General features: G+C 44.8%; 1 protein-coding gene across 3 annotated transcripts in view; it reads right to left on the bottom strand.

Moving 5' to 3' along the window:
* LOC114647383 (protein inscuteable homolog) overlaps positions 1-22,175 on the bottom strand; it is a 646,645-nt gene that overhangs the window by 207,299 nt on the left and 417,171 nt on the right. The window contains exon 1 of one of the 3 annotated variants that reach the window (XM_051923472.1): positions 12,001-12,299. The exons of the other annotated variants lie outside the window; for them this stretch is intronic. Coding sequence (XP_051779432.1) covers positions 12,001-12,069 — 69 coding nt within the window. The 5' untranslated portion in view covers positions 12,070-12,299. Of the gene's footprint in view, positions 1-12,000; positions 12,300-22,175 lie in introns of those variants that run through there. 3 annotated transcript variants of the gene reach the window in all.

Here is a 22,175-nt window from a genome sequence, read left to right as displayed (position 1 = left end):
GAATGGTCAACTCTACGAAAAGTCCCAGTGGCTCCAGACTTCTTTGATTTCTTCATTGTGGCCACTGTGTTCCACGGGACACTCAAAGCTTCAGAGATGGCTTCATTCCCTCACTCCAATTCATGCCTCGCCACAGTCTGAGGTCCACACTGAGCTCCTTGGACACAGAGACCCTCCTTTAACACTGGGACACGTGTGCCTTTCAAAATGATGTCCAGCCAATCCAGTTCGCAGAATGAGAGTCACATGACTAGTCTGCAGATGAAATGAACAAGAATTGTGTGACTCGCTCTTGGGTAACGATCGGATGTATAACAATCAGGTGACTTGTTCATGAATCACATGAGTGAGAGTCGCGTGACTTGTTCGTGAATGAGAGTCGCGTGACCTGTTTGTGAATGAGAGTCGCGTGACGTGTTCGTGAATGAGAGTCGCGTGACCTGTTCGTGAATGAGAGTCGCGTGACCTGTTCGTGAATGAGAGTCGCGTGACCTGTTCGTGAATGAGAGTCGCGTGACCTGTTCGTGAATGAGAGTCGCGTGATTTGTTCGTGAATGAGAGTCGCGTGACCTGTTCGTGAATGAGAGTCGTCTGACTTATTTGTGAATGAGAGTCGCGTGACCTGTTTGTGAATGAGAGTCGCATGACTTGTTCGTGAATGAGAGTCGTGTGACCTGTTCGTGAGCAATAGTCATGTGACCATTTTTCAGTGCCAAGGACCTGAAAAATATTTTGTTGTAATGAAAATTTTGTTGTAATGCCATTCTGTATTTGTCACTTTAATGCTTTCTTTAACTTGTGTCCAGGCATTTGCCATCACTTCAATAGCTTCTTTCACGTTAATTTTAATCTCCTCCTGTCTACAAGTTATGCTGACGAGAATTTTTCTCAGCATTTCCTTGCAATAATACACTTTCAGGGTGCAAATGATGCCAAAATCCAATGGCTGAAGTGCTGCCGTGCAATTGGGTAGGAGGAACTCAACGCCCACATTATCGAAATATGGAAGCAGGCTGTAGGAAACACAGTTATCAGTCAGAAGCCGAATCTTCCTTTTGTTCTTCTTCATGTTGTGAGGTTTCTGAACTGTTTTGGGACAAAACACCAAGTGCATCCCTAAGCACAATTGCCGCATCTGTGGAAGATTGCTTGTCTTTTTTCTTCTTGCCGGATTTGAGAGCTGCAAAAATTTCAAGTTTTTTTTTTTCTTCACTCTCATGTGAACTGTTGCTGTTTTTTTGTGTCTGCCATTTCTATACGAGGGGTAACAATGAGTTAAATTCCAATGGATGTTTTTCAAATGTTGACGAACGATAAGCAAAAGGTATCACTGAAAACCACCGACAACAAAAAAAGCAAAAAAATAAATAAAAACAGTACAGGGAAAGTTCGAAGAAAGAGAAACATTTACAATGTTCGGGGATCGTTGTGCACAACTGAGCTGCGACCACAGAAGTAGCTGCTCTGTGGATGATTCATTCAGGCATTTCGAGGTCTTTTGGGCACTTCGTTGTAATTAAAGTATCTGCTGAATGTATTTCGTAGTAACGAGATTTTTATAGACTCTGTCTTATGGGGAAACTGTAGGGACCATAAAAATACTTCATCCATCCATTTTCCAACCCGCTGAATCCAAACACAGGGTCACGGTGGTCTGCTGGAGCCAATCCCAGCCAACACAGGAACTCAATCCTGGGCAGGGTGCCAACCCACCGCAGGACACACACAAACACACCAAGCACACACTAGGGCCAATTTAGAAACACCAATCCACCTAACTTGCATGTCTTTGGACTGTGGGAGGAAACCGGAGCGCCCGGAGGAAACCCACGCAGACACAGGGAGAACATGCAAACTCCACGCAGGGAGGACCCGGGAAGCGAACCCAGGTCCCCAAATCTCCCAACTGTGAGGCAGCAGCGCTACCCACTGCGCCACCGTGCCACCTAAAAATACTTCATTGTAATGAAAACTTTGTTGTAACGATATTTGTTGTAACAGAATTTGACCTATACTTAACTTCCAGACCATAGCTTGTGAGGCTTAAGAACTGTGTGTCTGATATGGTCATGAGAGTAGCACAGGTGGTCCACAGGGAACTGTACTGGCACCCTTCCTGTTTACACTGTACACCTCAGACTTTAGATACAATACCAAATTATGTTGTCCAAAAAAAAATGTCTGACGACACCACCATAGTTGATTGTATCATCAGTGGGCAGAAGCCTAAATACAGGACACCAGTGAAGGACTTATTGAATGGTGCATTAAGACAAAGGATACTATTGTAGACCTCAAAAAGATCAAGCCCACTCTGCCCCTGGTTCTCATTGATGGCGAAAATGACCATTGGGTGCCTCTGAACGACAGGCTCAAGAGGCCAGAGGCCAACTATATGCAAGACTAGCTGTCCCACGTAGTAGTGAAACAGATCAAGTCAAGTTAGGCAGCATGCACTGCTACAGCACGAACTACATGACGAAACAGCTCGGGATCCCGGTTGGCAAACCCCCAGGCAGACCCTTCAGAAATGACCCTCTATCTGCCACAGCCAGGTGTTACGTGGGCGACCCCTTAGCCTGGTTCAGCCACTTGGGTCTTCAACAATGAGGATCTTACGAGCTGGATCACCCTCGGGGAAACGCGCCACATGGCCGTAATGCCGTAACTGACGCTCCCTCACAATGTAGGTAATGTGCCTCATTTGGGACTCCATGAGCAACACAAAGTTAAACCAATGGTACCCAAGAATTTTCCAGAGAGACACAGTACCAAAGGAGTCCAGTCTTCGTCTCAGGTCACTGGATAGCGTCCATGTCTCGCAACCATATAGCAAGACAGGAAATGCCAGGACTCTAAAGACTTGGACCTTTGTCCTTTTGCAGATATCGGGAGCGCCACACACCCCTTTCCAGCGACCTCATGACCCCCCATGCTCTCCCAATCCGTCTATTGACTTCATAGGAAGAGTCACCAGAGTCACATGAATGTCACTGCCAAGGTAAGTAAACCTCTCAATGACGAGGTCGATACTCTCTCCGCAGACAGACACACACTGCTGATGGCCGTGCCCAAGAGGTCATTAAAGGCCTGGATCTTTGGACCTACACAAGTCCAGACACTCAGACTCCTCGCTCAGTCTCTCGAGCACCCCGATCAGAGCAGAAACAGGACAAACTTTAAAAACCAATAAAAAATATATCTATATATATAATTCTGGTCAAGCGGAAGGTAGGTACGCTCCAATGTCAAATGCCGCCACTGTGTCTGATATCTGACAGGAGAGCGTCCACCACGTGGGGAGAAAAAGCAGGTGGCCGTGATTATCTCTGCCAATGAGCAGCTACCCTCTAAAACACACGTAGCTCTGATCTCTCTCTCAAAAACGTCAAACGTTACTCCTTAACAATCTGTAGATGATAATCTCTACTGAACAAAGAGGTGTCGCTAGCTAAGCGGAGGCAAGGTGCGCTCCAACACGTGGCGAGAGACAGAGCGACTCAAACAGAGGCTGGCGCGTGAGTGAGGAGGGCCCCGCCCACTTTCCCTCGGCCCGCAGCCGCTCTCTTGGATTCGCGCAAATAAATCATTACCGCAAGTGAACTTTGTTACTCAGCGTGATGAGAGAAGTCGCAAAATCAACCGGATTGTTCAAGCAAATGATTGAAAAAAAAATCCCGATCTAAATCTGTTAAGTAGTTCTCTCGTGAAAAGTGGACAGACAGACAGAAGTTGGATTTTATATATAGTGGTGGGCGGCCGGGACCCATGCCCGGCCGGGGCGCCCCTTTGATACTGGATCCAGGGGAGCAGCAATGGGATGCACAGTAAATCCCCCGGAACATTTGATGGCAGCCCCCCTGGGTTGCATCGGGGCCACAATGGTGGAACACTGGAGCTCATCCCTGTTGGGCTCCATGGCCACCCCCAGGGGAAGGTGCGTGGTTTAAAGAGCCCATGTGGGCTGGACTGCAGCCACACCTGGAAGTGCAGCCTTCCGGGGGTCCTATAAAAGGAGCCTGCAGCCACTAGTCTAAGCGCTAGAGTCGGAAGGAGGATGACGAAGCTGCCTGGGAGGAGTAGCGGAGGAAGAAGAGTGTGGTTTGGGGTGATTTACTTTGTGTGTTGTTTTGGGACTGCGTTGGGCCTGTGGGACACGGGGAAGACGTGCCCCACGGCTGAAGAAAAATAAAAGTTCTTTTTGTTTATTTTACATGTGCCACCGTTGTCAGTCTGTGTCGGGTCGACGCCTATATAGCGCCTTTACCACAATACAGTATATACCATGTGAGAGATGGCCGGCAGCTTATCCCGGCCAATACATCCAGGCCGCTAGATGGAGTCCCCCCTGCAACATGGAGGTGCAACCGGATTCCCGCAGGGCATCATGGAAAATGGAGTTCGGCTTCACAGCCCTGCTGGATACCATGGGTGCCACCAGGGGACGCTGCAGGGAGACACGAAGATTGTTGTTCCTATTCTAACCTGGAAGTACTCCCAAGTCATGGGGACGGAAGGACAGAAGTACTTCCGGACTGAAGAAATATATGAATCTTCAACCGACCCGGAAGTGCTAGTGAAATCACATGGACTGAAGGACAGGAGCACTACCGGGTCACGGACTATTTAAAGGACTTTGGGAAGCCCAGAAAACGGAGTCGGAGTTGGAAGGAAGTGTGACGGAGCTGCTGGGTGGAGAGGAGGATTTATTGTGAATATTGTATTGATTATTGAGTATTGTGGAGGTGGAGGTGCTCTGTGCACATTATAGAAATAATTAAAAATTATTTCTGGTACTTTTACCTGGTGTCTGGACGTGTTGTCTGTGGGTTACACGGGGAAACAGAGACCCCTAGTGTCACAACCAGTAACGGCGCACTGCTATAACGATAACGTGCAGTGAATCCACTTGACTTGAGCATTCCTAGTTTTCATCCTCTTTCTTTCTCTGTACGTTTATCATTCATTTGCTCAGAGGTTGATGCGCTTGCTGCTTCGTGAGCAACTTGTTTTCTCCACCCTAGCGGCCTGCTTCTTCTCTTCTTTCTTAGGCATCTCTTTGTGTTAAAACTGATTAATTCAGTGTTTGTGTTGCAATTACTTAGTCCATTTTCCTTAATTTTTCACTTAAGCTGGCACTTAAGTCTTCAATCAGCCTCAAGAATGATTTAAGATATGAAGGGGTAGGGGATGTGACGGCGAAGGTGGTAGGGAATGAGAATGGCGTCCGTACGCATGTGCCGCACGGCTGCCCTTCTGTGAGTTGCCGAGAGTTGATTCTACAATAAAATAAAATAAAAATAAAAATCATCACTCCGTAAGCGGACAGTAGAGGTCACTTAGTGTATGTGTACCAAAATTCAGGCCAATAGGTCAAACAGATTGCGAGCAACAGGTGATTTAAAATCCTGGACAAGACCAACGGACAGCCATGGTAGTGTATTATAGAAGAAGGTATACGTGGTGAGACACAAAAATAACCAGACTGGGCTTGGGGCTTTTCCTGGAGGTCGTCTGGATGTGAATCATAGAACTACAGTGAACCCTCGTTTATCACGGTTAATCCGTTTCAGACTCTACCGTGATAAATGAATTTTCGCGAAGTAGGATTCTTTATTTATAAATCAAATATTTTCGCAGTTAGAGTATAGAAAACCTGTTTACGACCTTCTAAATACGTTTTTTAACGTTATTAGAGCCCTCTAGACATGAAATAACACCCTTTAGTCACCATTACACTCGTATTACCCAATATCCATCCATCCATCCATTTTCCAACCCGCTGAATCCGAACACTGGGTCACGGGGTCTGCTGGAGCCAATCCCAGCCAACACAGGGCACAAGGCAGGAAACAAACCCCGGGCAGGGCGCCAGCCCACCACAACAAACTCCAGATATACTATATTAATATTCAAAAGTGTCAAAACATCAATGATGTACTGACGTCCTAGCTTAATTCCAATTTCATATATGAAATCAGTGTAAAAAAACGTAATAAAGAGCTGCTCTGAAGTTCCCAGAAGCAAACAAAAAATATTTTTTTGTAGACCAGTCCGGTTATTTTTGTGTCTCACCTCGCATATATAGATGGGTGCGAGTCCCCTCTATATCCTGCTGTCATTTAGTGTAGACAGGTGACTCTTAAAAGTACCTTAATAATAATACTTTTCATTTATATAGAACTTTTTTCACTACTCAAAGCATTCAGCAATTACAGGTTAAGGGCCTAACAGAGCAGAGTCCCTTTTTGGTATTTACAGGATTCAAACCAGCAACCTTCTGATTGCCAGTGCAGATCTCTAGCCTCAGAGCCACCACTCCGCCTAAACAACTACCTTACTGCGGTAACAAACTACCTTGTTGATGAGGTCTCATCTGGAGTACTGGGTGTAGTTTTGGTCTCCAAAAAGAACACAGCAGCACCTGAGAAGGTCCACAGAAGAGCGACGAGTCTGATTCCAGAGCTACAGGGGACGAGTTAGGAGGAAAGACTGAAAGTGCTGAGCCATAAAAGGGGATTATGAGGAGACCTGATTGAAGTGTTTAAAATTATGAAGGGAATTAGTTTAGTGGATTGAGATTGTGACTTTAAAAATGAGTTCAGCAAGAACACGGGAACGCAGCTGGAAATACAAACGTTAGGACATTTTTCTTCACACAAAGAACCAGATGCATGGAATAAACAACCAAGTAGTGTGGTAGATAGGAGAACTTCTTCAAAATTCGACTTGATAATATTTTAGAAGAATTGAGTGGATAGGACTGGCGAGCTTTGTTAGGCTGAATGGACTGTTCTCATCCAGATTGTTCTAATGTTCTTGTGTTGTAAAAAAAGTTTTCTACCAGTCTGTGGTTACCAGTGTTTTATTTATTTGTTATGCTGTAGTGTGCCTGGGGAATTAGGGTTAGGTGCAGGTGATGCCAACAGACTAACTAAACTGATCATAAAGGCTCATTCAATCATGGGAGTCATGTTGGACTTAATGTAGGAAGTGGTAAAACAGAACATAGGTCACTCTGTCACTGTCCTGGACAATGACTCTCACCCCTTGTATGAGGTTTTGGCTAAACAGAGGACCACCATCAGTAACAGACAGAGAGAGCTGTGGTGCTCCAAGGCACGCTGTATAATATCATTACTTCCCTCGGCCATCAGGCTCTACAATGAGTCACCCTTTGGCTGAGGAGGTCTTGTCCACTGTCTGCTGAGTGGTACTGAGCTGGTCTAGTTGGCATCTTAACAGACAGTGTACTCCATGTGCCATAGACTGTGCCAAATCACTTTACAATTAGTTAATACCTACACTTGTAGCGCTGCCACATAAATAAAATATGTTTTCTGCTGTCGATTGGGTGTTGTGGGGTTCATTTTTACATCCGGAGATTGGCAGCGGTGCCCCAGAGGTGAAACTTCCGGTTTCATTTTTTTCTTTTGGGGAGTGATTTGTATAAAGTGTGCCGTTTTAAAGAAGGGGGGGGGGCGGGGATCAGAGAAGAAAAACAGATCAGCTACTGCACAGGCCATGTAACGAAGTCCAGGAGATCCTACAGTCCTGTTAGAAGTTGGAAGTGTTTCTTTTGATCGGGGAATTGAACGTTTCCCTAACTCCTACGAACTCGGGTGAGCAACATCAAAGGACTTACTGCATTGTATCATGGCGCAAGACTGACTGTTTGTCTTTTATGGTGAAGATTTGATTGCAGCTAGGAGTCTGCAATTGACAGAACTCCTCGTTTTGCCTGCCGGCATCAGGGGGGCAGAACTATGGACAACTGTGGACCTATTTGCAATCTATGGAAGGGGAACTGGGGGAAGGAATATTGTTATTGTATATATATATATATATATATATGTACAGTGCAACCAGAAAGTATTCACAGCGCATCACTTTTTCCACATTTTGTTATGTTACAGCCTTATTCCAAAATGGATTAAATTCATTTTTTTCCTCAGAATTCCACACACAACACCCCATAATAACAACGTGAAAAAAGTTTACTTGAGGTTTTTGCAAATTTATTAAAAATAAAAAAACTGAGAAATCCCATGTCCATAAGTATTCACAGCCTTTGCTCAATACTTTGTCGATGCCCCTTTGGCAGCAATTCCAGCCTCAAGTCTTGTTGAATATGATGCCACAAGCTTGGCACACCTATCCTTGGCCAGTTTGGCCCATTTCTCTTTGCAGCACCTCTCAATCTCCATCAGGTTGGATGGGAAGCGTCGGTGCACAGCCATTTTAAGATCTCTCCAGAGATGTTCAATCAGATTCAAGTCTGGGCTCTGGCTGGGCCACTCAAGGACATTCACAGAGTTGTCCTGAAGCCACTCCTTTGATATCTTGGCTGTGTGCTTAGGGTCGTTGTCCTGCTGAAAGATGAACTGTCGCCCCAGTCTGAGGTCAAGAGCGCTCTGGAGCAGGTTTTCATCCAGGATGTCTCTGTACATTGCTGCAGTCATCTTTCCCTTTATCCTGACTAGTCTCCCAGTTCCCCACAGCATGATGCTGCCACCACCATGCTTCACTGTAGGGATGGTATTGGCCTGGTGATGAGCGGTGCCTGGTTTCCTCCAAACGTGATGCCTGGCATTCATACCAAAGAGTTCAATCTTTGTCTCATCAGACCAGAGGATTTTCTTTCTCATGGTCTGAGAGTCCTTCAGGTGCCTTTTGGCAAAATCCAGGCGGGCTGCCATGTGCCTTTTACTAAGGAGTGGCTTCCGTCTGGCCACTCTACCATACAGGCCTGATTGGTGGATTGCTGCAAAGATGGTTGTCCTTCTGGAAGGTTCTCCTCTCTCCACAGTGGACCTCTGGAGCTCTGACAGAGTGACCATCGGGTTCTTGGTCACCTCCCTGACTAAGGCCCTTCTCCCCCCGATTGCTCAGTTTAGATGGCCAGCCAGCTCTAGGAAGAGTCCTGGTGGTTTCGAACTTCTTCCACTTACGGATGATGGAGGCCACTGTGCTCATTGGGACCTTCAAAGCAGCAGAAATTTTTCTGTAACCTTCCTCAGGTTTGTGCCTCGAGACAATTCTGTCTCGGAGGTCTACAGACAATTCCTTTGACTTCATGCTTGGTTTGTGCTCTGACATGAACTGTCAGCTGTGGGACCTTCTATAGACAGGTGTGTGCCTTTCCAAATCAGGTCCAGTCAACTGAATTTACCACAGGTGGACTCCAATGAAGCTGCAGAAACATCTCAAGGATGATCAGGGGAAACAGGATGGACCTGAGCTCAATTTTGAGCTTCATGGCAAAGGCTGTGAATACTTATGTACATGTGCTTTCTCAGTGTTTTTATTTTTAATAAATTTGCAAAAACCTCAAACTTTTTTCACATTGTCATTATGGGGTGTTGTGTGTAGAATTCTGAGGAAAAAAATGAATTTAATCCATTTTGGAATAAGGCTGTAACATAACAAAATGTGGAAACAGTGATGTGCTGTAAATACTGTCCGGATGCACTGTATATATTTGAAGTGCCACATATAAGGGTTATTTAGGGTGGGAGGGGGGTGCATATGTAAGGGATTGTATTCTTTTTTTATTTTATGTAATATATTCTTTATGTGATGATAGAGATTGACTATTAGTTTTTTGTGGGCTATAAATGCATTGGCATTAGGGGACTGAACCGTGTAGAAAAAGGGGTATACAGGAAATTTATTTGGGTGTGATATTGGCCTCTCCTTTTATCATCTGCCATCACCTAGGACAGATTAGCAGTAGCGATCGTCTCGTGTCAGCATGCGGGACGAATAGTTACACACTTATAGATAATTCATTTGTATTTGTACCTTGTTAGTGTACCTATTATTATATTTCTAGTGTGGCAGGCAGCCAGAACCCTTACCCGGCCAGGATGCCAAGAGTGTGGAGAGAGTATTTCAGGCCGACAGAGGGCAGCCCCCTTGGCTTCCAGTGGGGCAACAACAACAACAACATTTATTTATATAGCACATTTTCTTACAAAAAATGTAGCTCAAAGTGCTTTACATAATGAAGAAAAGAAAAATAAAAGACAAAGTAAGAATTAAAATAAGACAACATTAATTAACATAGAATAGGACAGAAAAAACAAAAAAAAAACTCCAGACGGCTGGAGAATAGAATAAAATCTGCAGGGGTACCAGACCATGAGACCACCCAGCTGCCTCTGGGCATTCTACCTCACATAAATGAAACAGTCCTCTTTGTATTTAGGGTTCTCATGGAAGGACTTGATGATGATGGTCAGGCAAGGGCTCATGAGCATGGCAGCTCAACCCTATTGGAACCCGTGGCCACAAACCAGGGGTCGCATGAACCTTTCCAGGGCCTTATTTGGCCACACTTCTGCCACACCTGGCAGAGTGAGATTCAGAGGTTGGGTGCAGGCCTTCCGGGTGCCCTATAAAAAGGGGCCGGCCCCCACCATTCATCGGCCAGTGTCGAGGAAGAAGACAAAGTGAAGGCGGATGGACTGGCGGCAAGGAAGGGAGTGAACTGTGTGTTGTGGTGCACACTTTATTGTAAATGTTGTGTTTGGACCTGTGTCCTGCCTGTGTGTGGCTTCACACTAGCTAATTGTATATTTGTGCTTAATTTTGTCTGCTGCTGTAACTCCACAATTTTCTTTGGTTTCCATCTACCTGAGTAGGCAGGACACACACACACATCATAGTCAACTGTCATGTCATCTTCTAACCCAGCGTTTCTCAACCTTTAAGTATTTGTGACCCAAGTTTTCATAACAGTTTTAATCGTGCCCCCCTAACGTTTTTTTGAAACCCTAATAAAATTTATTCCTATATTTTTTGCTGCCGATACACCACTACAAGTTTAAAATTTCCCTACTGTCACACACGTGTGTTTAGGAGACAGCTAAAGGGCTTAAATACAGGTAATTCCATCCCAGGCCAGGGGGTGGCGGAGTGTACTAATTTTCCCTCTCGATCTTTTGCAGACCATTCTAGGGAAATCCCGCCCAGCTCTGGGGCAGCTAATGATGTCCCTTCCAGTTCCGGGGCTGATGACGTCACTTCCTTAGCTGGCCTTTAAAAGCCGCCATACTGCCTGAAGAAGTCAGTTCTGTTTTGGACTTGGTTGAATGAACATGTCTATCCTATTAGATCAATTTTGCAGCCGTAATCGATTAAATGGGTGGCTGCCCCAAACCTTCCTGATGTCTCATGGTCGTTCTTGTGACACTACGAATAGCGAAATTACGCCGCATATGGCAACATTCGCGCCCCCTTTTTTGTTACTTCAAAGCAGTTTGAGAACCGCTGTTCTAACCAACTTAGTCCTGAACAGGGTCATGGAGGGTGCTGGAGCCTATCCCAACCAGCACAGGGTGCAAGACAGGATCAAACCCTGAACAGGGTGCTAGTCCATCACAGGGCACACACACATGCACACACGGGCCACTTCAGTGTCCCCAGTTCACCAAACTTGCACGTCTTCGGACAGTGGGAGGAAACCCACACAGACATGAACTCCAAACAGGGAGGATCTGGGACGTGAACCCCAGCCAGGAGCACTAACACTGCGCCACCGTGCTGTCACAAAGTCAATAGTGTAAAGGAAAATAAATTAAATGACTGCGTGCATGTCACCACCATGTGCTAATGTCAAGGGAATAGAATAATAAGACACATACAGGTTGAGCATCTGTTCCTACAAAGGCTCTCTTGATCTAACCAAAAACCACATGGAGGAGCTTCCTTAGACATAAAATTACACCTCCGGCTGAGAAGTTCAGTTCTGCTTCTTCCACCTACGCGTTTCTGGAACGGCTCGGGTCCCCGAGTCAAGGAGTAACCACACATGGGCGGCAGTGCACTGTGGCTTAGGAAACACACCAAACCAGGAGTCAAAGCAAACCCATATTGGACCAGACCTTTTACAACTGGTCACACACCAAATAAATGTACATACAGTATACACAGCAAGGAACAACTAAGAAAGGAAAGCATCCAAATAGAGAATTAAAGATCAGTATTAGGAAATACCTGAATATAATGAAGATTCTGATCCTGATGTAGATACAAGGTGGGAATGCACGCCATGTCTGATTCCATCGAGCTGCATGTGAGACTTAGACCGCTCTGGGCAGCCAACTCCTCTCTCACACTGACCCAGACTGCTCTGCAGCGAACAGAAATGCTGAGGCCTTTTTAGGTTTTCATTTCCCACACTCTACTGAAAACAAAATAAGCAATGTCTGCCAGAAAGACCCTGGGGTACCAGGAATCACAACGGCGGCAGCAGCAGCAGCAACACGAGTTACCTCACTGGAGGAATCCGGAATATGAAGGTTTAGGATGTGGATTTTACCAACTTCTTCTACTGAAGGAAAACCACAAGTGCTTCTGGCAGCAGGGTGTGTCTACTCTTTTTGGATTCTGGTATCTGAAACCCGACCCGTGCACACACTCAACAGTGCATACTTTCACTTCTTTATAAAGAAAAAAAAAAAAGGAATGGAATTACTTCAGAATATCAGAGACAGATGGGGGGCTCTGGCTACTGGCGGCACCCCAGTTTCAGTGGGCTGACAGTTCATCAGAAGCGAGAGGCACAAGGTCAGAGGAGAGGAAGCAACACGTGTGTCCTGAAATGCCTACTCGGTGGTTTTCAGAGGCAAATTCAGATACGGCCAAACCCACATCACTTCGTATTTATGCCAGCTGTTTCCTTTGTAAGCCACCATGAAACCTGGAAGAGTTCTTAAAAAAAAACACAAAAACAGGTGTGACGGATGCCTGGCCAGGATGCCCCTTCACCACATCTGCTGGGGGAACATGAGTGGGAAGCCCAGTATGCTAGATAGGAGCCTCCCAGGGTTGTAGTGGTGCCTCGGACTCCCCCAGGAGCTGCTGGCCTCTTTTGGGCACTGGTTTCGCCTTACCCAGAAGTCCAGCCAGATGTCGGCAATCAACCACCTGGAGCACTTCTGAGTACCCAATAAAAGGGAGCCAGCGACCACCACTCAGCGGCCAGAATCAGGAGGTAGAGGACAAGGTTGCCAGGGAGGAGTGGTGGTAAAAGAAGAAGAGTGCTTGGCTTTACTTGTGTCTGTGCTTTGGGACTGTGTATTGCCTGTGGGACACGGGGAACACGCACGCCCATAGGGAAAAAAAATAAATAGTTTAATTTTATTTTACCCGTGCCTCCGTGTCAATCTGTGTCGGGTCGGGCGCTATATAGCATCTTCTTACACAGGCTGCAACAAATTCTGATGTCTTTCAGGATATTCCTTCATTATGATGTTCACACTGCATATCTTGATCTGGATCAGGACTGCAGTGTAAGCCCACTGTAGGATGGCAGTGTGCTTCCTGCTTCATCCTGGGCAGGATGAAGAATAAATTCTTGATCGGCCAGAGGGCCATAATGGATGGATTAGGCAAACGGGCATACTGGGAGCAGTTCATTCCTCCACACGACAGGTGGCAGTGTTCCTCATTGCTGACCGCAGGATGGTATGGAAGTCCGGAAACGCAACCCTTTTGGGGTACTGCCAAAGGGCGATGCTGGCAGATATGTGTCCTGGTTTCCACACCCCCCAGAAATGCTCTGGATTACCTGGGTGTGACACCGGAAACAGTTCCCGGGTCGGATTTGATGGAATGACTCAGAGTTGGGAGGCAGAGGGCAACACTCTACTAGAGGTGGAAGGAGAGATCTTGTACTTGTGTATTTGGGCTGGTGTTTGTCTAAGGCAGCGTTTCTCAATCTTTAAGTATTTGCGACCCGAGTTTTCATAACAGTTTCAATCGCGCCCCCATTAATGTTTTTTGAAAGGAGCCCACTAATACCAATTTGTTTATTTTAAATTAATGATATATCATAGATACAACAACAACAACAACATTTATTTATATAGCACATTTTCATACAAATAATGTAGCTCAAAGTGCTTATGTAGCTCAAAGTGCTTAATAGATGCATATTTTATTATACCTACTTAACTTTTATCAACATTTATCTAACTCTATATTTATTTTTCTAGTATCAGAATGTAGTTTAAGTTAATTTGTTTTGGTTTCAATAGATGGATTTTTCATATTTTTGATTCTTGTTTTCTTTTTTCACATCTTCGCGCCCCCCTTTTTGTTACTTCGCGCCCCCCTAGGGGGGGCCCACCCCACAGTTTGAGAACCACTGGTCTAAGGAAGGAACCTTATTTGAACCTGGAATTGTGCTTGGGAATTATTGTGTCTGCAGTTTGAGGCTCAGTGGTGCACCCTGGTGGCTACACCACTTAATTGCGACCCATTGCAAATTCCTAATCGTGTTCATAAGAATTACTTACTGAATGCTTTGAAATGTCTTCATTGTTTTCATCCTGACTCGCCTTTACAAGAAAATCCCCACACTACGCTACGCCATTGGCAGGGCCGGATTTATATGAAAAGAGGCCCTAGGCTATTCCACTTATGAGGCCCTTTCACCTTCCATTTTTAAGTTTGTAAATTACATGAGAGATAATAAAATACGTAATACGCGTTGATCTTAACCAATACATTTTTATGTTTGTTTATTAGTCATATGCGTAGAATTTCTCCTTATTTTCGGTTCAGTGTTTTAGTGTTCACTGTTTTTAGAATAGTGTAATTTTAATTTTGCTAACAATTTGAATGTAGGCCCCTCTTGATCTTGAGGCCCTAGGCGGAAGCCTAGTTAGCCTATAGGAAAATCCGGCCCTGGCCATTGGACTTGTCTGGATGTCATGTTTTTTTTGGAGTTCTTCCCTGTTTTTGACCCTCTGACCAGGGGTGTCGAACTCCAGTCCTGGTGGGCCACAGTGGCTGCAGGTTTTCATTCTAACCATCTCCTTAATTAGTGGCCAATTTTTGCTGCTAATTACTTCTTTTAATTAACTTGACTCAGGCCCTTTAGTTTTTTTCCTTAATTACCAGCCAAACAATAATGAGACAAAACAAGCCGCCACATCACACAATATCTGAAAATAAAGAAAGGTGATGGTCTCAGTAAGGTTTATATCTCAAAACACTTTGACGATGTTCTTATAAAAAACAGAAAATCAACAGTTTTGGAAATGTCTGCTGTTGCAGAACGAGAACAACAGCAAGCCGTGGAATTAAATAACGGGTTTAATTAACAGCAAGCAAGCATCGGCTTCTCATTAAAGAAACTTGTTGGAGGTTGAAGCCCCAGGGTCATCTGTTGGCTTGTTTCACATCTCATTTCTGTTTGGCTGTCATTTAATGAGGAAACGAATCAATTCAGAGAACTGAATCCTTCTAACATGGCTGTTAAAATAAAAGGGGAAAAAAGTGAATTAGCAGTGAAAACTGGTCACTGATTAGGAAAAGGGTTAGAATGAAAACCTGCAGCCACTGGGGCCCTCCAGGCCTGGAGTTTGACACCTGTGCTCTAGACTCAAAAAAATATATATATCTTGTGCCGGAAATTACACCCTTATGATGAAAAGTAAACCAATAGGTGTCTGCAGAAAAAAAACAGATTAGATAGAAACTTTAATAATTCCAAAGTGGAATTTAGATCCATACTGCAACAGAAACATAAAAAGCAAGGATACAGACTCACAGGACAAAAAATACAGGGAGAGTCACTCGAAAGAGGCCCCCGAATATTCTGTAATAACTCTCACTAGGACAAAGCGATCTGAACGAAACAATGTGCAACATGCTCCTCAGTATATGGGATGCCCCAGCGTTGGAGCGATGAGGTAGGCGCTGGACAGCCGTTGTGACATTTAATCTCCGTTTGCAACTTCTGGGTGCCTACCGCCTGTACCCCTTCACTCAGTCACTCGACTTCTCATCAGGATGGCAGTGTGCAGTATTGAGGAGCGCATCTTCATGGTGCGAACCTATTGGGTCACCAATTCATTTAAGCAGTGTCAGAATCAACTGGATGATTGTGAGTTAACAGAAGGTGACTTCCAGCAAGACGGAGCAACGTGTCACAAATCGGCAAGGAGTACGGCAGAAATGGAGTCATTCTTTGGTAACAGGGTCATTTCAAAGGGGCTTTGAAAAAATCTGACACCACCAGACTTCTTTCTTTGGGATTATGCTCAAAGGCAAAGTCTATCTGAACAACTCTTGCACTTTGGAAGATTTGAAGGGAAACATCCAACGTGAAATTGCTGCTATCCCCCCCCCCCCCCCCCCCCCCCACCACAATAGACACTTGCCGATACGTTCAGGAACATGGAGTGCTACGTCGAAATGTGTCTGGTAGGAAATGGAAACCACTTCCAGCATGACATGGAATGCAATCGCTTACACATTCTAACAGGAGTTACGACAGAATATTCAGGGCCTCTTTCGAGTGAATCTCCCTGTACAATCAGTCAATCGATAAATAAATATATTTATATATAAATATAAATATATGCTAAAATATAAAGTGCAATATAAATAAAATTTATTATTATTATTATTATTATTAAATAAATGTACCGTAGATTGTGTAGAAATCTCAAAATGAACTTTCCCTTATCTTCAAGAGAGGCAACTGAGCATTAAAAATGAAGATGACTAGTCAGTCAGTCATTTTCCAACCCACTAAATCCTAACTACAGGGTCACGGGGGTCTGTTGGAGCCAATCCCAGTCAACACAGGGCTCAAGGTAGGAACAAACCCCGGGCAGGGTGCCAGCCCACCGCAGGGCACACACATACATACACCCAACACACACTAGGGACAATGTAGGACCACCAGACCACCTAACCTGCATGTCTTTGGACTGTGGGAGGAAACCCATGCAGACACGGGAAGAACATGCAAACTCCACACAGGGAGGACCCGGGAAGCAAACTTCAGGTCTCCTAACTGCGAGGCAGCAGCGCTACCACCGTGCCACCCATGAAGATGACTATTTCCGTTCTTAATTGCTGAAATCATGGAATATCTACTGTAACATTACACTTTCAAATCATACAGTATAGGACTCGCTCACAATGTTGACCACAAGTAGCAGCTTCTGCTTTATTCAATTTGTATATCAATGGCCACAGGAACCAAGTCACAAAAACTCAAATCCATACAAGCTGCTGTGCTTCTAAAGCACTTAAAAAACCAAAAAGGGAATGAGGACCTACAAAGAGACCCATAATAACAGACCAGGACCCAAGAGCGGCGTTTGGGGGTGGCAGGTGGGGCGACTGCCCCAGGCCCCGTGCCTATGGGGGCCCTGCTTTTGAGGTCCACGTGTCCCGTTCGATTGGGTTTGTCAAGGTTTATTCTCCAGAATATATTGTGGCAGATGGCCGGGACCCTTGCACGGTCGGGACGCCTCTTCTTTGTATGGCCCGGGGAAATAAGTATGGACAGAACGGTACCTCCCTTGGGACGCTAGAGGGCAACCTCCATGCGTAGCAGTGGCTCCTCGGATTCCAGCAGGGCTCCTTGGGAGATGGAGTTCTCTACAACCCTGTTGGGATCCGGGGGGTTCTACCAGGGGGCACTGCAGTGGTTCCTAAACCCGTGTGGGTGGTTCTTCCGCCACATCCGGAAGTGCAGCTGGAAATGGGTCATCAAACACCTGGAGCACTTCAAGTCCGCATGTTACCTTGCAAACATTTAGCTGAATACTCAGTCAGTCAGTCATTGTCCAATCCGCTATATCCTAACACAGGGTCACCGGGGTCTGCTGGAGCCTAGCTGAATACTGTAATGAGAAAATCCGGTGTATGTTAACATTATTTTTTATTACATTTGCACGTGAGTTTATACAGTCCACACATTTCGGCCTGTTGCTCTGACATCACATGTGATGAAGACAATGGAGAGGCTGCTGCTTCACCACCTTAGGCCACAGGTCCATCACGCCCTTGACCCTCTGCAGTTTGCATATCAGGAGAAGGTGGGAGCGGAGGATGCCATCATCTACATGCTACACTGATCCCTCTCCCACTTGGACAGAGGCAGTGGTGCTGTAAGAATTATGTTTCTAGACTTCTCTAGCGCCTTCAACACAATCCAACCTCTGCTCCTTAGGGACAAGCTGACAGAGATGGGAGTAGACTCATACCTGGTGACATGGATCGTGGACCATCTTACAGACAGACCTCAGTATGTGCATCTCGGGAACTGCAGGTCTGACATTGTGGTCAGCAACACAGGAGCGCCACAGGGGACTGTACTTTCTCCGGTCCTGTTCAGCCAACATATATTGGACTTCCAATACAACTCGGAGCCCTGCCATGTGCAAAAGTTTGCTGATGACACTGCTATCGTGGGCTGCATCAGGAATGGGCTGGAGAAGGAGTATAGGGACCTAATCAATGACTTTGTCAAACCACCTACACCTGAACACGAGCAAAACCAAGGAGCTGGTGGTGGATTTTAGGAGGCCCAGACCCCTCATAGACCCAGTGATCATCAAAGGTGACTGTGTGCAGATGGTGCAGACCTATAAATATCTGGGAGTGCAGCTGGATGATAAATTAGACTGGACTGCCAATACTGATGCGCTGTGCAAGAAAGGACAGAGCCGGTTATACTTCCTTAGAAGGCTGGCGTCCTTCAACATCTGCAATAAGATGCTGCAGATGTTCTATCAGACGGTTGTGGCGAGCGCCCTCTTCTACGCAGTGGTGTGCTGGGGAGGCAGCATTAAGAGGAAAGACGCCTCACGCCTGGACAAACTGGTGAGGAAGGCAAGCTCTATTGTTGGCATGGAGCTGGACAGTTTAACATCTGTGGCAGAGCGAAGGGCGCTCAGCAGGCTCCTATCAATTATGGAGAATCCACTGCATCCACTGAACAGGATCATCTCCAGACAGAAGAGCAGCTTCAGCGACAGACTGCTCTCACTGTCCTGCTCCACTGACAGATTGAGGAGATCGTTCCTCCCCCAAACTATGCGACTCTTTAATTCCATCCGGGGGGGTAAACGTTAACATTTAACATTATACATAGTTATTGTCTGTTTTTCACCTGCATTATTATCATTCTTTAATTTAATATTATTTATTGTATCAGTATGCTGCTGCTGAAGAATGTGAATTTCCCATTGGGATTAATAAAGTATCTATCTATCTATCTATCTATCTATCTATCTATCTATCTATCTATCTATCTATCTATCTATCTATCTATCTATCTATCTATCTATCTATCTATCTATCTATCTATCTATCTATCTATCTATCTACTGGTAACAGCATTTGACGTAACCGGCCCCGAGTGGGGTTGTCGGCCCTCAGCCCCAATCCTCCCCCCCCCCACACACACCCTTTAGGCCAGGTTTATACTTCACATGACACAACGCATGCTCCAGCGGACGCTCCTGCTACACAAGCATCATACTGTTTATACTTGCGTGCGTACTTTACATAAATCTGGAAGATTCCACCAGGTGGCAGTGCGAGATATCATCACGGTGAGAACAGGTTCGGCTTCGCTGTGTTGTGAATTTGCCTGAAACATCCATTAAATTCCGATGACATCTTATCACAATATCTCTGAAAAGGATATTTAATGATTAAATCCATCAATCCAGGGATGTGCCCATTCCAGCTAGCATTGGGCACGAGGCAGAAACAATCCCTAGACGGGGCATTAGCTCATCGCGAGGTGAATACAAACACACGCACACACACTGACGTCATTTTAGTGTCACCAAATCTTCATATCTTTGGAAGGAAATCGGAGCCCACTGTGGAAACCCAGCAGGAAAACACGTAAACTCCAGGCAGGGAATACCACCGACATGACTCTCTGCGAGACAGCAGTGCTACCGCTTCACCACCATATCGAAGCATGCACATCGATCTCGTAGGATCCGCATAGTGGCTTTCTGTCACATGTAGGTAGTAAATGGAGACTTTGACGTCACATTCTGACTTTTATCACACTGCGCCCCTCGACGTTTTGCTGGTACTGCAACTCGTGCACGCATTACGTTAATTTCTGAGCACCTGCTCAGAGGACGCGTCAAATGAACGCTGGGCATGCGTGGCAGCCATGATATGCATGCACGTCTGCGTTCTGAGCGTGAAGTATAAGCGAGCCCTAAGGCCGCCTCTGCCAGGACCCTCACTGTCCTGTCTAAACACAACCTTTACTGCAGACACCCCTGAGGCTCAGGACACAGGTGGGAATAAGCTCAAAGCCCAAAATGAGCTCAGGCTCTTAAAGTTCTAAATGTCCACAATGTCCAACAAAGATGAATGGCTCACAAAACAAAAGTCCTTAAATATTCTTTGTAGAAGGAGGTAAGAATAGTGCAAACAGAGGCAGCACCATCATTCAAAAGCAGGAATCCAATCAAAATTCAAAAGAAAATGATGATCCAGAGAATACAATCCACCATCCCACAATGCCGAAACCTCTGTGATTAACAGCAACTTTGGCTTAAATACTTGCTGGTGTGGAAACCCAGCTGCCTGATTTGGTGGTCCTACGGGTGGAGCTTCCATCCACAATACACAAGGGGAAAACAAGAGAACAAAAAGACATATACAGATACAAATAAAATCACAAAATGAATAAAAATCATATTGCATAAATATAATGACAAAACAAAACCAAAAACAGAATTAAGATTAAACAGTCAGTCAATCAGTCATCATCATCCAACCTGCTATATCCTAACACAGGGTCACGGGGGTCTGCTGGAGCCAATCCCAGCCAAAAACAGGGCGCAAAGCAGGAACAATCCCCAGGCAGGGCACCAGCCCAGCACAGGGCACACACACACACACACCAAGCACACACTAGGGACAATGTAGGATCACCAATGCACCTAACCTGCATGTCTTTGGACTGTGGGAGGAAACCAGAGCACCCGGTCACGGGATTCCTCCCGATTGCCAGTGCAGATCTCGAGCCTCAGAGGCACCACTCCACCGTAATGTGGAAAGATAACCAGAAAAGTAGCACGACACATTTAAGATCCTGGCTCTAACAGGAATATCATAATAATACAAGGCCATTCATATATTTTAGTAATTTTGTACTAAAAGGAACAAAAAAAGGACGAGGTAAAGTGAGCTGAAACATCAAAATGGTGCTAAAATTATGAAGAAAAGGAAACTCCAGTGAGACTTTTAATTGACAGATTTTGAAGCTTTTGCCTGCAAAAATTTCAGTAACATACCAGTGCCTTCAGAGATTGATACCTGAATACCAACATACCCAGGCTATCATTTATAAAACTCTGTATGGATTTGTGCCTGAAAATACCCAGGCGCCAGAAAACAAAAAGAATTTGTATGTCAAAAAAAACATCTGATTTATAGAACCATTTCTATGCAGTGTACCCTTCATACATCACAATCATCATGTAAATGAGTGTATGTGAATGCACCTCAAACCCCGCCTGGTTGCCACCCTGAAACAACCGTATATGGGCTATGCTAATGAATCCCATACATATGCAATCACAGTGCCGCAGACCGTCATTGGCTGGTAGAGCAGCCACCCACCTGATGCATTGAGGCACTGCCACCTGCATTTGAGGAGTCCTTGCACTTCACACTGTATTATTAATCTACTCAATCCAGCCATCCATTATCCAACCCACTATATCCTAATTACAGGGTCACAGATAGATAGATAGATAGATAGATAGATAGATAGATAGATAGATAGATAGATAGATAGATAGATAGATAGATAGATAGATAGATAGATAGATAGATAGATAGATAGATAGATGTGAAAGGCACTATATGATAGATAGATAGATAGATAGATAGATAGATAGATAGATAGATAGATAGATAGATAGATAGATAGATAGATAGATAGATAGATAGATAGATGTGAAAGGCACTATATGATAGATAGATAGATAGATAGATAGATAGATAGATAGATAGATAGATAGATAGATAGATAGATAGATAGATAGATAGATAGATAGATAGATAGATGTGAAAGGCACTATATGATAGATAGATAGATAGATAGATAGATAGATAGATAGATAGATAGATAGATAGATAGATAGATAGATAGATAGATAGATAGATGTGAAAGGCACTATATGATAGATAGATAGATAGATAGATAGATAGATAGATAGATAGATAGATAGATAGATAGATAGATAGATAGATAGATAGATAGATAGATAGATAGATAGATGTGAAAGGCACTATATGATAGATAGATAGATAGATAGATAGATAGATAGATAGATAGATAGATAGATAGATAGATAGATAGATAGATAGAT

This window comes from Erpetoichthys calabaricus, chromosome 2, assembly GCF_900747795.2.
Source record: "Erpetoichthys calabaricus chromosome 2, fErpCal1.3, whole genome shotgun sequence".
NCBI classification, from domain to species: Eukaryota; Metazoa; Chordata; class Cladistia; order Polypteriformes; family Polypteridae; genus Erpetoichthys; species Erpetoichthys calabaricus.
The sequence above is the reverse complement of the archived record's forward strand: the minus strand, read 5'-3'. Positions and strand labels throughout refer to the sequence as shown.